Source organism: Heptranchias perlo, chromosome 25, assembly GCF_035084215.1.
Source record: "Heptranchias perlo isolate sHepPer1 chromosome 25, sHepPer1.hap1, whole genome shotgun sequence".
NCBI classification, from domain to species: Eukaryota; Metazoa; Chordata; class Chondrichthyes; order Hexanchiformes; family Hexanchidae; genus Heptranchias; species Heptranchias perlo.
The window spans coordinates 2,394,743-2,411,047 of record NC_090349.1 but is presented as its reverse complement, the minus strand read 5'-3'; the positions used below and the strand labels follow the sequence as shown (position 1 = coordinate 2,411,047).

Here is a 16,305-nt window from a genome sequence, read left to right as displayed (position 1 = left end):
AGTTAGCTGATCTCAGTAAGGTGGAGTTCTACAATTGGTCTCTGTGTCCCTGGACTAAGAGGGAAATCAGCCAGGGCTCCCGTTCCCACTCTCGATCCAGTAGCCTGTCTAGGCTGATGGATAAAGAATGGTCACTCGGCAATGTTCTGGAGGTTAGCTGACTCCCCATGGAGCCGTACACCTGTCAGCAACTCCAGGAGAGTGGGGGGAGGAAATCAATTGTTTAAAAGAGTCAGTCTGTGTATATCATGTATAATATTTTAGGCATCTTTTTAATAGGAAAGAAAGAAAGACTCACACTTTATATCGCTCCTTTCATGACCTCGGGATGTCCCAAAGAGCTTTACAGCCGGTCAAGTATTTCTGAAGTGCAGTCACTGTTGTCGTGTCGGAAACATGGCAACCAATTTGCGCACAGCAAGATCCCAGAAACATCAATCAGATAATGATTGCTGATAGTTTAGGCATAAATATTGACCAGAACACCAGGGAGAACTCCCCCGCTTTTCTTCGAAATAGAGCCATGGGATCTTTTACATCCACCTGAGAGGGTAGACTGGGCCTCGGTTTAACATTTCATCTGAAAGACACACCTCCGTCTGTGCAACATTCCCTCAGTACTGCACTGGGAGTGTCGGCCTGGATTATGTGCTCAATTCTCTAGAGTGGGACTTCAACCCACAACCTTCTGATCGAGAGGCGAGAGTGCTACCCACTGAGCCATGGCTGTCACCTACATTCATTCTAATAGTTCATGGTTTGGTGTGAGAGGGAGCTGTGTGTAACTCTCCACATGGAGAATGGTAAAGGCAGTTATTAGTTCTGTGCTGTGAACATTCAGCCTTGGTGTTGCTGCACAAACTTGTTAAAATCCAGATGATGAACATGTTCTGTCTTCTTTTCCTCTTATCTCCCCTCCCAGATGACCTGGTTCAGCTGAACGTTCCTGTGATTCAGCAGTCGTTTCACTGGGATTGTGGACTCGCCTGCTCCAGAATGGTGCTGCAGTAAGTACCCTCAGGGACATCGCCCATTTACACCCTGACCCTTTCTCCCATCCCCGCTCAAACCCTAATGCACGACATTGTTTCTCGAGAATCTGTTTCTCAAATGTTTTCACCGGCTTACGTCCTTTATAACCCTCGGCTAATGGATGAAGAATGCAGGAGGCATAGACAGACTGGCAGAATGGGTGAACTGGCTGGCAGAGCGGGCAGACAGGCGGCAGATGCAGTTTAATACAGAGAACTGTGAAGTAGGACATTTTTGTAAACAGAGCAGCGACAGGAAGTGTACCTTGAAAGGTAAGATCCTTAACCCAACGCAGTGCTCACCAAACTCTGCAGATTGCTGTGTGTGTGGCTGAGCCACACAGAGCAGAAGGGCCCACGTCCAGCCCTCGGCCTGCTCTGAGCTAGTCGATCTCGCTCCGGGGACCATTTCAGGCTCTGCCATCGGCCTCAGATCCCCTGGGCTGGGGACAGGAGCAATCGGCTGAGATTTTAATTCCTGATTGTTATCGAGGGATCGCTGCTGAACGATGCAGGGGGTAAGAACGAGATGAGGCTGAGCTGTGATCTTCTTTCCCCCACCACCCCACCACAGTTGATAGGCACCTGACATATTTAACCAGAGCTTTTCATGAATATAACACAGGAAAAAAAATCAGGCTGGGTGTCTGGGAACATAGGAACAGGAGAAGGTCATTTAGCCCTTGAGCCTGTTCTGCTATTCAATGAGATCATGGTTGATATGTGACCTAATTCCTTAGCCCCATATCCCTGAAACCTTTGGTTAACAAAAATCTATCAATCTCAGATTTAAAGTTAACTATTGAGCTGGCATCAGCTGCCGTTTGCGGAAGAGAATTCCAAACTTCTACCGTCCTTTGTGTGTAGAAGTGTTTCCTAACTTCACTCCTGAAAGTCCTGGCTCTAATTTTTAGGCTATGTCCCCTAGTCCTAGACTCCCCAACCAGCGGAAATAGTTCCCCTCTATCTACCCTATCAGTTCCCCTTAATATCTTGAAAACTTCGATCAAATCACCCCTTAATTGTCTAAACTCCAGGGAATACAACCCTAGTTTGTGTAATCTCTCCTCGTAATTTAACCTTTGGAGCTCAGCTATCAGTAAATCTACGCTGCACTCCCTCCAAGGCCTTCCTAAGGTGCGGTGCCCAGAACTGAACACAGTTTTCCAGGTGTGCTCTAACCGGGATTTTGTATAGCTGTAGCACAACTTCTACCCCCTTGTACTCTAGTCCTCTAGATAGAAAGGCCAGCAATCCATTAGCCTTATTGATTATTTTCTGTACCTGTCCATGACATTTTAATGATCTATGTACATGGACCCCTAAGTCTCTCTGAACCTCCACTGTTTCGAGATTTTCACCATTTAGAAAGTACTCTGATCGATCCTTTTTAGACCAAAGTGGATAACCTCACACTTGCCTACATTGAAATCCATTCACTTAATCTATTAATATCTCTCTGTAATTTAATGCTTCCATCTACACTACTTACAATGCTGCCTATCTTTGTGTCATCGGCAAACTTGGATATGTGGCTCTCTATCTCGTCATCTAAATTAATAAATACAGTGAATAGTTGAGGCCCAAACACAGATTCCTGTGGGACACTAATCACATCCTGCCAATGTGAGTACCTGCCCATTATCCCTACTCTCTGTCTCCAGTCACTCAGCCAATTTCCTAACCAAGTCAATAATTTGCCCTCAATTCCATGAGCTGCAACTTTAGTTAACAGTCTTTTATGAGGGAGTTTATCAAATGCCTTCTGGAAGTCAATATAAACAACATCCATAGACATTCCCCTGTCCACTACTTTAGTCGCCTCTTCAAAAAATTCAATCAGGTTCGTCAGGCACGACCTACCTTTCACAAATCCATGCTGGCTCTCTCTGATCAACTGAAAATTTCCAAAGTGTTCAGTCACTCTATCCTTAATTATAGACTCTAGTAATTTCCCAACAGATGTTAGGCTAACTGGTCTATAATTCCCGTTTCCCTCTCTCACCTTTCGTAAATAGCGGAGTGACATGTGCAATTTTCCAATCAAAAGGAACGGTTCCTGAATTGCGAGAACTTTGGAAGATTATAGTTAGGACTTCTGCAATGTACTCACCTACTTCCTTTAAAACCGTGGGATGGAAACCATCTGGTCCTGGGGATTTCTCACTCTTTAGTACCATTATTTTCTTCGGTCCTGTTAAGGTGCTTACGTTAATTATGGTGAGTCCCCGTCCCTGATTCAAAATTAGTTTCCTTGGGGTATCTGGCATGTTATCCTCTTCCTCTACTGTAAATACTGACGCAAAGTAATTATTTACCATGTCTGCCATTTCCTTTTTTGCATTTTTGTTTGCTTTTTCTTTTAGTTTTACGTTGTCCTTTACCTCTTTTGTCATCCGTGGCTGTTTTTATTGGGCAAGTGGAGCTCTTGCCCCTTAGGGGTATAAACTGATTCTGTATCACGTTAAATTCTTTTTTGAACACCTCCCACTGATCTTCTGTCGTTTTATCCATTAACAGATTTGCCCAGTTCATTGTGGACAGTCTCTGTCTCATCCCGCTGAAGTCGACTAAATTTAGAATCTTGTAGCCGTTACGGGTTTCTCCCACTGTCTGATTAACGGTACAGTCTGGTAACTCCCAGCTGTAATCCTTTCTGTCTCCCCCTGTCCCTTGTAAAGGTACCTCCATCCTGTGAGTGAGAAAGAGTTCCAGACTGCCTGCTGGAGTGTGCAGCTCAATGAAAGTGTCTGGACGATAGACCTGGCTTACCTGATGCAGCAGTTTGGTGTTGTGCACAGGTTCTGCACACAGACCCTGGGGGTGGACAAGGGTTATCGATATCAGGTGAGCTCGCAATTACTCTCCCCACACACACCGAGTATAACCGCAGCATCTTACTTTCCAGTGGTCTCCTCCCACTGTGAGGTATTTTCGCCCTTTCCTACTGCCCCCTCCTTCTGACAGTCCATTACTAATCTAAAGCTGTAACAAAAGTCTCTTCTTTCTCCAATTGTAATCCCTTCCACCCCTGGATGTGCTGACTGTTACTGGAGTACGGTTCCATTGATACTGCAGCCCTCTGACACCTCACCCAACTGCCCGTTCTTCATGCCCGAGCCCACGCGTGAAGGCAGGTTATTCAACCACAGCGACCCAGTCTGGCCCTGTCCTAACCCCACGTTCACCCACTCAGTTTCTGGCGGGACTTGGTGTTTAGGGAGCAGGGACATCTCTCCCCACCCCAGGGCTAAATTGCTTGCTCCATTGGTTCTGTTTGTTTCAGCAATATCTACAGCATTTACAGGGGGCTTCTTAATTCAACACGAATGCTCATGTCACTGAACAAAATCCTAACAGTTGCAGCCCGCATTACACTGAGGAGTGAGTGAATGAATGGAGCCTCGTCTCTCTCTCTCACCTTGATCCTCTTCCCAATGTATAAAATTGAGACTGTCCTGAATATTACAATGTAGATTGCTCCAGTCATTCTGTGCTCGTTTCTGTCCCCATTTTTGATCATACTGTTAGAATCCTTCCCCCGTCCTTCCACAACTTCATTTTACCACAGTCTATTGCATAGATTCGAGGCAGCCCACGCTCCAACCTCTGCAGAGGACTGAATTATTTTTACCTCACTGTTATCTAATCCAGGAACTTTTCTGTACTTCAAATGATCCTGGGGTGGGGGAGAGATTCCTCTGATGCCTTTCCCCTGGGTGACAGGTGTTTGAGGATGGAGTTATATGTCTGATGTCAATTGTTAGAGAGGATTAGTGACTTGTATTTATATAGTGCCTTATCACCTCCAACACTTTACATCACATTATAACACTAATCATCATCCGTGTCTTTAACTGTTGCCTGTGTCTCAGTCTTTGTCCATCTGTTGTTTGAAAGCCAGAATCCCGCTGTCTGATCAGGATCTTCAGTGTCTCGATTCCTGATGCTGATTATCCCAGTTCTGTACTGGCACTTTGACCCCTTAGTCAGGCCTTTGTCATTGTCAGTGGTCAGATTAAAAAGAACGTGCATTTATATATCGCCTTTCACGACCTCAGGATGTCCCAAAGCGCTTTACAGCCAGTGAAGTACTTTAGAAGTGCAGTCACTATTTTAATGTAGGAAATGCGTCAGCCAACTTGCACACAGCAAGATCCCACAGACAGCAATGAAATTAATGACCAGATAAATAGTTTAAGTGGTGTTGGTTGAGGGATAAATATTGATCAGGGCACCAGGAGAACTCCTAATGCACCTGGCACCTGGTACGGGATGTAAAAGTGCTGTGGAGCAGCAACCATGTTAATCTCATCCTGTTGGAGCTGAGGGTTTTTCCTTTACAAAATCATTCAAAGAGACTGTTCACAGCACAATCGTTACAACCAAACATCGCACAACGATATATTAAAACCAGCCAGCAAAGACTGTCATACAGCATTAAAGCCTCTCTCTTTAATCTCTTTGAGAATCGAAATAGAAGGTAGTTGAGGGATCTCATGCGATGGTGCTAATGGTGAGTTGGCGGTTTTCTAATAGCGGGAGTGTTATTCCAAGTAGTATTATCAGGAACACTGACCTATCAGCAATGAGGGGTGTTCCTGGGAGGGCTGGGATGGGATTTCAGGGTCTCGAAGTATTTTGAGCACCCCAGGATCTGAGTGTTGGGATAGGAGGTCCTGGGAACTGGGATTTCTGGGAGAAGGGGTTCCTGGGATCTGGGAAGCGAGGTCTTGGGTTCTGGGAGCGTTGGTGAATGATCGTAGGATCAGGAAGCACTGGGAATGTGGTCCATGCGTTGGTAAGTACTGAGAGGGGTCGTGAGATCTGGGAGTTGAGGGGAACATAAGAACAGGAGTAGGCCATTTAACCCCTCGAGCCTGTCCCACCATTCAATGAGATCATGGCTGATCTGTGACCTAACTCCATATACCCGCCTGAACCAAAGGTATTAAGGGATATGGGGCTAACAAAAATCTATCAATCTCAGATTTAAAGTTAACAATTGAGCTAGCATCAACTGCCATTTGTGGAATAGATTACCAAACTTCTGCCACTCTGTGTGTAGAAATTTCACTCCTGTTAAGTCCTAATTTCTCCTGTTAAGTCCTAATTTCACTCCTGTTAAGTCCTGGTTCTAATTTTTAGGCTATGTCCCCTGGTCCTCGACTCCCCAACCAGCGGATATAGTTTCTCTCTATCTTCCCTATCAGTTCCCCTTATTATCTTGAAAATTTCGATCAAATCACCCCTTAATTGTCTAAACTCCAGGGAATACAACCCTAGTTTGTGTAATCTCTCCTCATAATTTAACCTTTGAAGCTCAGGTATCATTCTAGTAAATCTGCGCTACATTCCCTACAAGGCCAACATATCCTTCCTCAGGTGTGGGGCCCAGAACTGAACAAAGTTTTCCAGGTGTGGTCTAACCAGGGCTTTGTATAACTGTAGCATAACTTCTATCCCCTTGTACTCTAGTCCTCTAGATATAAAGGCCAGCATTCCATTAGCCTTTTTGATTATTTTCTGTAACTGTCCATGACATTTTAATGCTCTATGCACATGGACCCCTAAGGCTCTCTGGATCTCCACTGTTTCGAGCTTTTCACCATTTAGAAATTACTCTGATCGATCCTTTCTCGGTCCAAAGTGGATGACCTCACACTTGCCTACATTGAAATCCATTTGCCACAGTTTTGCCCATTCACTTAATCTATTAATATCTCTCTGTAATTTTATGCTTCCATCTACACTGCTTACAATGCTGCCTATCTTTGTGTCATCGGCAAACTTGGATATGTGGCTGTCTATCCCGTTATCTAAGTCATGGTATCACAGTATCATAGTAGGTACAGCACAGGGGGAGGCCATTCAGCCCAATGTGCCTGTGCCGGCTCTTTGACAGAACTAGTCCCACTGCCCTGCTCTTTCACCATAGCCCTGCAAATATTTTCCCTTCAACTCGCTTTAGAAAGTTATTATTGAATCTGCTTCCACCATCCGTGCAGGCAGTGCATTCCACATCATTACAACTCACTGCGTAAAAAACATGTTTCCTCATGTCACCTCTGGTTCTTTTGCCGATCACTTTAAATCTGTGTCCTCTGGTTACTGACCCTTCTGCCACTGGAAACAGTTTCTCCTTATTTACTCTATCAAAACCGTTCATGATTTTGAACACCTCTATCAAATCTCCTCTTAACCTTCGTTATTCTAAGGAGAACAACCCCAGTTTCTCCAGTCTCTCCACTTAACTGAAGTCCCTCATCCCTGGTACCATTCTAGTAAATCTCTTCTGCACCCTCTCTAAGGCCTTGACATCCTTCCTAAAGTGCGATGCCCAGAATCGAACACAATACTCCAGCTGAGGCCTAACCAGTGTTTTATAAAGGTTTAGCATAACTTCCTTGCTTTTGTACTCTAGGCCTCTATTAATAAAGCCCAGGATCCCATATGCTTTTTTAACAGCCTTCTCAACTTGCCCTGCCACCTTCAAAAATTTGTGCACATACACCCCCAGGTCTCTCTGTTCCTGCACCCCCTTTAAAATTGCACCATTAGTTTATATTGCCTGTCCTCATTCTTCCTAACAAATTGCATCACTTCACACTTCTCTGCATTAAATTTCATCTGCTACGTGTCTGTCCATTTCACCAATCTATGTCCTCCTGAAATCTGTTACTATCCTCTTCACTACTTTTCCAAGTTTAGTGTCATCTGCAGACTTTGAAATTATACCCTCTATACCCAAGTCCAGGTCATTAATATATATCAAAAATAGCAGTGGTTCTAATATTGACCCCTGGGGAACACCACTGTATACTTCCCTCCAGTCTGAAAAACAACTGTCCATCACTACACCTTGTCAATTTTGTACCTGCCCTGCCACTGTCCCTTTAATCCCATGTCGTGAATAAATACAGTGAATAGTTGAGACCCCAACACAGATCCCTGTGGGACATCACTAGTCACATCCTGCCAATTGCAGTACCTGCCCATTATCCCTACTCTCTGTCTCCTGCTGCTCAGCCAATTTCCTAACCAGATCAATAATTTGCCCTCAATTCCATAAGCTTCAACATTAGCAAACAGTCTCTTATGAGGGAGTTTATCGAATGCCTTCTGGAAGTCCATATAAACAACATCCATAGACTAGCCACTACTTTAGTCACCTCTTCAAAAAATTCACTCAGGATAGTCAGGCATATACAAATCCATGCTGACTCTGATCAGCTGAAAATTTCTATGGTGTTCAGTCACTCTATCCTTAATTATTGACTCATAATTTCTCGACAACAGATGTTAATGCCCTGGTTTCCCCCTCTCACCTTTCTTAAGAGGGGGAAAGTTTGAGGAAGAGGGTTCTGACATCTGGAGAAGGGGGTATCTGAACATGGAGGGAGGCAGAGTTGGCAATCTTGTGGGTCGTTAGGTTTTGCCGTTATTGGAGGGGAGCAGGGTGTAGCGCTCTATTGGGAGAGGGGCATACGGACAATGGGACCTAACTCCAATCACCAGCGTATTGCTGCCCATTATCTCCTCCCTGACCTGTCTGCAGCCCTCAAGTTCCCCCCTGCCCATTTTCCCCATCAGCAATTCCTGTCTTTACGTCCCTCATTCAACACATTTAAGAGTATATGTTCTGCTTCTGTGCGCCAAGCACATTGAGTGTGCATATCGGGGAGTTTACACACCTCGAGCCTGTGACTTACTGTCCATTACATGAAACACAAAAAGTTAGCAGGCAGGTACAGCAAGCAATTAGGAAGGCAAATGGCATGTTGGCCTTTATTTCAAGGGGGTTGGAGTACAAGAGTAGGGAAGTTTTACCACAGTTGTACAGGGCTTTGGTGAGACAACACCTGGAGTACTGTGTACAGTTTTGGTCTCCTTATCTAAGGAAGGATATACTTGCCTTAGAGGCAGTGCAACGATGGTTCACTCGATTTGATTCCTGGGAGGAGAGGGTTGTCATATGAGGAGAGTTTGGGTAAAATGGGCCTATACTCTCTGGAGTTTAGAAGAATGAGAGGTGATCTCATTGAAACAAAAAAGATTCTGAGGGGGCTTGACAGGGTAGATGCTGAGAGGTTGTTTCCCCTGGCTGGAGAGTCTAGAACTAGGGGGCATGGTCTCAGGATAAGGGATCGGCCATTTAAGACTGAGATGAGGAGGAATTTCTTCACTCAGAGGGTTGTGAATCTTTGGAATTCTCTACCTCAGAGGGCTGTGGATGCTGAGTCATTGAATATGTTCACGGCTGATATAGACAAATTTTTGGAGTCTAGGGGAAATCAAGGGATACAGGGATTGGGCGGGAAAGTGGAGTTGAGGTCGAAGATCAGCCATGATCTGATTGAATGGCGGAGCAGGCTCGAGGGGCCATCTGGCCTGCTCCTATTTCTTTTATCTTATGTTCTAAGTTTATAATTTAAAAAAATCCTTAACCCTCAAACATCGTTCAGAAGAGTTTTTTGACTGAATTTTCAACAACAATAAAAAGGTGACTAAAATGGAATCCATTCTCGATACACAATCTTTGTTTTCTTTTCTAACTGCTTAAGTTAGACTTAACAGTGTTCAGTTCCATTCGCAACCCCTCAGATAATGATGCAGTCTGTGCCCGCATGCAGCAAGATCTGGACAACATCCAGGCTTGGGCTGATAAATGGCAAGTAACATTCGTGCCAGACAAGTACCAGGCAATGACCATCTCCAAGAAGAGAGCGTCTAACCACCTGCCCTTGACATTCGACAGCATTACCATCGCCGAATCCCCCACCATCAACATCCTGGGGGTCACCATTGACCAGAAACTTAACTGGACCAGCCACAAAAATACAAGAGGTGGTCAGAGGCTGGGTATTCTGTGGCAAGTGACTCACCTCCTGACTCCCCAAAGCCTTTCCACCATCTACAAAGCACAAGTCAGGAGTGTGATGGAATACTCTCCGCTTGCCTGGATGAGTTTAGCTGCAACAACACTTGAAGCTCGATACCATCCAGGACAAAGCAGCCCGCTTGATTGGCACCCCATCCACCACCCTAAACATTCACTCCCTTCACTACTGGCACATCGTGGCTGCAGTGTGTACCATCCACAGGATGCACTGCAGCAACTCGCCAAGGCTTCTTCGACAGCACCTCCCAAACCCACGACCTCCAGCACCTAGAAGGACAAGAGCAGCAGGCATAGGCAATAAATGCTGGCCTTGCCAGCGACGCCCACATCCCATGAATGAATGAAAAAAAAGGAATGCCAATCACGTGCTGCTGATCACAAGTCATGCCTGTGAGAAGTTTATAACAAGCAGCCATTAATAAAGTTCAAGTAAATGTTATCGGTTGCTGAGATAAAGCTTTCAGAATTCAGTCTCTTGTTTGAAGAAGTAAAAATTCTGCTCGGATGAGGAGACGTTGGTTCCTGTTGATACATAGATTGCCTGCTGAGAAATGCAACAAGCTGCACCTGCCCAATGCACAGATGTTGCTGTAAGTTCTGTCCAGCAATTCTGAAGAAAAACATCCCGTTGAAGCACAGGCTTTTGTGACAGGCTAATGCCTTGAAGTAAAAACTTTAAGGACGGCATTAAGAAATAAACAAATTGAAGGATAAATTTAATCATGTTACTTTTTATTATGTTAAACATTATTTTGACATCAGAAATTTCACCTACTGAGACATGACAAAAGAAACTTTATTCATAAAAAAATTTGAGTAATTTGGTTCATCGACAAACCATGTAGGTACAATGTTTACATATGGTTTTCCCATTATGGAATGTATACATACAAAATCCCGTTATAATTGTTTACGTACAAAGTTTCCATTATAATTGTTGACATAAAAAGTAACATTTGTGGATAGGAAGTACACACAATACCCAAGACTATTAACAGATAACTATCTGTGTCACATGTTTAGTTGTCACTTGAAGTATCTGGCCAGCTATCTCATGGGACTCTATTGAGAATAATTTCTCTGATAGAGAAGTGATGTGTCTTCACTGAACTGATTCCTGTCTTTTCCTTTCCTCAGTCATTCTATCGGAAGCATTTTGACACCGAAGAGGACCGGGTAAATCAGCTGTTTGCTCGTGCGGAAGCAAATGGCGTTCAGGTAGAAAAGAGGTAGGAAGCTGGTTTGCTGTGCGTAACTTTAACGTGATGCCATGATAAATGAGGTAGAATCGAGGCCTGTTCATTTACCAGGTGCACGGATTGGCATTCTGACTCAGAGAGGCTCCAACGATGGCTGGTGTGGGATGTGGGGAGTTCCTTTCGGTTGGTGAAGTTAAGGGGGGTATTTGGACAGAAGAGAGACAGCTTTACTCTATCAAGTTTCAGAAATTAAACACCAATTTACTCAGATAAATGCCAATTCCTTATTTCCTTTTCCCCTCTCACCGTAACTTAACACGGCTGAAAGAAATGAATGAACCCATTATTAATAAATGGCAGGATCTAAGAATTAGGAGCAGGAGTAGGCCATGCGGCCCCTCAAGCCTGCTGCACCATTCATTTAGATCGTGGCTGATCTTCAACCTCAACTCCACTTTCCCGCCCGATCCCCATATCCCTCGATTCCCACAGAGACCAAAAATGTATCGCTCTCAGCCCAGGACCTCGGGATTACAGCATATGATTGGCTGTCGGTTACTTTGTGGCCTGGCGACTGGCTCTTAGATGTACTGGTCAGAGTCCCTCCCTCCCTCCTGGACATTTCCACAGCCTCCTCCCCCTCTCCCTCTTGGATTCCCCCCCCCCCCCCACCTTTATCTTTTTGAAAGCACCTGATCCTTTTCAAGGCCCGTTGCCTTTAATTCAGAGATCTCTCTTTCTAAACCCCGTAATGTGCCGTGTTGCCCGTCTTTATGTCCTGATCTCTCCCATTGTTCACTTTCTTCCTTCCCCGAGGTCTTTTCTCCAAAGCTCTGTGTCTCCACTATTCTTTTCTCTCTACACGTCAGCTCATAATTTAAACCAATCCGTTCCACACACACAAAATCCATCCCCCTAAACATACACTACCCCGTTATTTCCTCCACCCCTCAACTATTCACTGCCCTCCCTCTTTCCTACTGTACCCCATTTACTAACTACCCCAAACATACTCAACCTTTCCTTACCAATACTCTCAACTCCTCATTTCTCCAACGCACTTAAATCTTCTGAACCTGTACAAAACAAACTCAGACCCACAAAACACATCCTCTGTAACGATTATCACGTCACAGTTACCGTGGGCCACTATCACAGGAGACTGATCCCTAGTAATATCCAAAAGTTTAGTGTACATCGTGTACTTCTGATTCTGATAAGATACTTGCTTCCTGTCACACTTTCCACATCCTCTGACTTACTATGAGCAGCACCATCTTAAAGTGAAAACTAATCGTTTCTAACGGGCTGTTCCTGCTCATATTAAGAACATCTGTTTTCATTTCCACTGCTTGCTTTTGTGAGTCAGTGACACAAAAAACTTAGCTCCAAATTTCAATTTGATGCCTATTGTTTTATTTTGATAGGATATCGCCCAGGCGAGGGGTAACAGTGGGTCATAGAAGGTACCAGAGCAAATCGGGAACCCTCACTGAAGTAGAGGCATGTCCGAACCTGGTACCACAGAACTGCTGTACTAGTCCCAAGGCTGTCTCACCCAGCAGAGTTAACAACGACTCGAATCCTAACTTCATAAGAAGTGGTTGGCCAGGGACCTGGTGGTCCATACAATTGGCAGACCTTGTACATCTACTGGCTGCATCGCTCTGGGCAAAGCAAGGCAGTCAGGGTGGGGATTGGGCTAATTGGAATCTGTCTCGGTGTTTAATCATTCTCTCTATCTGTCCCTGAAACAGGTCGGTCACCATTCAGGAGATGCAGGAGCACCTAGCCCAGGGCCATGTGGTCATTGTTTTGGTGAATGCAGTGCTGCTGGTCTGTGACCTCTGCCCAGCCCCAGTCAAGTTCTGTTGCCTCCTGCCCATTGGACAGAAGTGTTTCTGCAGGAAGCCGGATTATCAGGGACATTTTATTGTGGTGTGCGGCTACAACAGGAACTCGGGCTGCATCTTCTACAATAACCCAGCTTATGCTGACCGTAAGTGGGGCTCAGCAATCGTTCGGAGGGGAGGGGAGAAGGAGCTTCCCTGGTGCGACAGAAGTTGTTGGTGTGTCACTCTGCTCACGGCTGCTAGTCCTGTGGAACCTCACCAATTTCCCTCCAAAGCCCCACCAATTTACCCCTTCCACCATTATCCTTTGGGAAATATCCTATCTGGCTCAGAGCACTTCTCTGACCCTTTTAACTTATCAAGTAGGAAAGAAGAGAAGAATTTGCATTTATATAGCACCTTTCACAACCTCAGGACATCCCAAAGCGCTTTGCATCCAATGAAGTACTTGTGAATGTAGTCACTTGTAATGTAGGAAATGTGGCAGCCAATTTGCATACAGCAAGATCCCACAAACAGTAAAATGATAATGACCAGATAATCTGTTTTAGTGATGTTGGTTGAGGGACAAATATTGGCCTGGACACCGAGGGACAACTCCCCTGCTTTTCTTCGAATAGTGTCATGGGATCTTTCATGTCCACCTGAGGTGGCAGATGGGGCCTTGGTTTAACATCTCAGCCAAAAGACGGCACTTCCGACAGTGCAGCACTCCCTCAGTACTACACTGGAGTATCAGCCTAGATTACGGCCTCAAGTCTCTGGAGTGGGATTTGAAGCCATGACCTTTCGACTCAGAGGCGAGAGTGCTACTCACTGAGCCACACGAGCTGCCAAGTATATTACAGAAACTGGTCAGCAAGACAGTTATCCTCTTTAGTGTATGTTTCTGGTGAATATTAATTTAATATTTCAACTACTTTCTCTTCCTTTTGTTACTTTTTCTTTCAGTTCTAACTTCCTCTCATTGAGTCTTTAACTGTTGTGATACTGGAAGAATGTTTTCAGTGTTGTGTTTCCCACCTTCAGTGATACTCCTCGCCTGGGCTCGACTTCCATCTCTAATGCCTCCTTTAACCTGTTAAGTAAATTCCTAAGTTCCCCTCAGAGTTCTCCACTCCTTGTCTTGTTGTCGTTTCTACATACCCCTCCATTTTGGGGGCTGCTAATTTGGCTTGGACTGCAATTGACCTCCGTACCCAAGCTAGGGTAGGGGCCAAGTATCCTTGTGTGTCCGCCTGCATGCATCACGTTGGCTGAGGACGCGATCTGGCTTGGCTGTGACACCCACTGTGGTAGAATAGTTAGCTGATACTTGGGTGGATTCTGACTCTGCGAAGGTGGAGGGGGGCTGCCGATGTCAGTGGGCCCTTATCCCAGCAGGACTCAGAGAAAATTTGAAATAGCAAAAAGCAAGCAGTTTATGAGTCGAGCGCTCGTTGACACTTGCCCTGTTTCTGCTCCACAGGAGTCTGCTGCACTACTGTAAGTAACTTCAACGAAGCCCGTATGAGCTACGGAACAGACGAAGACATCCTGTTTGTTTACAAGGACAGCTGATTGCAGCGTCACACGGCAGAACTCTCCCTCCAGTTCCAACACGTACTACCTAAGGATGTAGGAAGGTGGTGGTGTTGTGATACATCCCTCGATTTGCACAGAGCGTCTCCGATTCTCGCCGCTGCTCAGCGCTCAAGGCCTGATTGCCCTTAATGATGGTCACAGATTGGTCAGGTCCTTCGTGTGATTCCTCCCCTTTTACCCTGCTCGAGACTGGAGTGCCACTCGAAACATGCCAATGAATCTCGCTGCAAAATCATGTCATGAAGAAATGTAACTCGATCCAGTACAGGAATCGCACATCCCACCCCTTCACTCCCCCCACCCTGGTTTCCTTTGACCTCTCACTTCTTGCTATTTACAGAACACTGAGTTAAACCGGTTTTAAATGCCAGAGTCAAACCTGACTATTTCAATGTTTTGGACCGTATTATAGAACTACAGAAAGCTTTAACTCCAGTAAAGGCTTTGGTTTCACACCTTAAGATGCTGCTACACGATGATTACTGTTTTTTTTAGTGGGGGCGGGGAATTGGCAGGCACAAGTTCTCTATTTTAATATAGCAAAGTACAGAATGTAGTATTTTGTTGGTTGCCGGCTTGTTTCAGGGTCGGTTTTGCTGAGTGACCTTTAATCGGAGGTCAGTCTCCTCTGGCCTCACGTCCGCTGAGCATCGAGACTCAACAACCAATACAAGTCCAACTGCAGCCACGGATATCCAGGGAGCTCAGGGTCTGCCTCCCGTACACAAGGGGCAGCTTCAAGTGCCTGCGTGCCTTGGCGGGTCACTGTTCAATAGGTTAGCCACCCACTGCAGTCCCTGCCTGTCGATCCAGGGCATCGAGCACACTAACTGTGGAGCAGTCTGCAGCCCAGGGGCACACGCTGACTCTGGCTGTTGGGGGTGAGGAGGGAAGAATCAGTCCGTCAGATCCCACCTTGGCCAGGACTGCGATTGTCATCTGCCCAGCTTTCCAATAGGATTCGAGGCATAAAGTGCTACGGGATACATTCTCCTCAGTGTCTAGAAGTTGTTTTTTTTTAAAGAAATAATGATCATTTAGCAAAGAATTTCCTTTAACTTTAGAGAGGAAAATATATCCAAACAAACTGCTTATAAATCAAAGTCATTTTTTCATTTCTGTGCCTCATGAGATGCAAGCTTATCACACACAAAACATCAGAACCCCCCGCCCTGATCCCCGGTTCACCATGACCACACCCCCCCCCCAGCCCTGATCCCCGGTTCACCATGACCCCCCCCGCCCTGATCCCCGGTTCACCATGACCACCCCCCCCCCCCCAGCCCTGATCCCCGGTTCACCATGACCACCCCCCCCCCCCCAGCCCTGATCCCCGGTTCACCATGAACCCCCCCAGCCCTGATCCCCAGTTCACCATGAAACCCCCCCCGCCAGCCCTGCTCCCCAGTTAATCATGAACCCCCAGCCCTGATTCCTCCCCCCACCCAAAATCTTGTCTAATTTGGACTGGCCAAAGGCAGTGACCCTATTAGCAGGTCCTCTGTTTCTAAAACCCTAACTGGACCTCTCGAGTGTTCACTTGCTAGGTGCTTGAGACGAATATCAGGGCCTCGGTGATTAGGCTGTGGGATCTGCTTAAGACTTTCTATCAGAGTTTTAGGGCCATGACCCCAGGCCTCGTTTGTCCATTATGTTCGTGGTATTTTAATCAGTGTGTTTATAATGAGGTTTATTTGAATGTCATAGGGTCTAATTAAAAAGTGATTTGATAAGTA

The 16,305-nt window shown here is 45.6% G+C and overlaps 1 protein-coding gene across 1 annotated transcript in view; it reads left to right on the top strand.

Moving 5' to 3' along the window:
- The window catches only part of gucd1 (guanylyl cyclase domain containing 1), a 20,423-nt gene extending 4,118 nt beyond the window's left edge, over window positions 1–16,305 (top strand). The window contains exons 2-6 of the mRNA XM_068005433.1: window positions 923–1,007; window positions 3,713–3,878; window positions 11,071–11,162; window positions 12,890–13,131; window positions 14,454–16,305. Coding sequence (XP_067861534.1) covers window positions 923–1,007; window positions 3,713–3,878; window positions 11,071–11,162; window positions 12,890–13,131; window positions 14,454–14,545 — 677 coding nt within the window. The 3' untranslated portion in view covers window positions 14,546–16,305. The remainder of the gene's footprint in view (window positions 1–922; window positions 1,008–3,712; window positions 3,879–11,070; window positions 11,163–12,889; window positions 13,132–14,453) is intronic.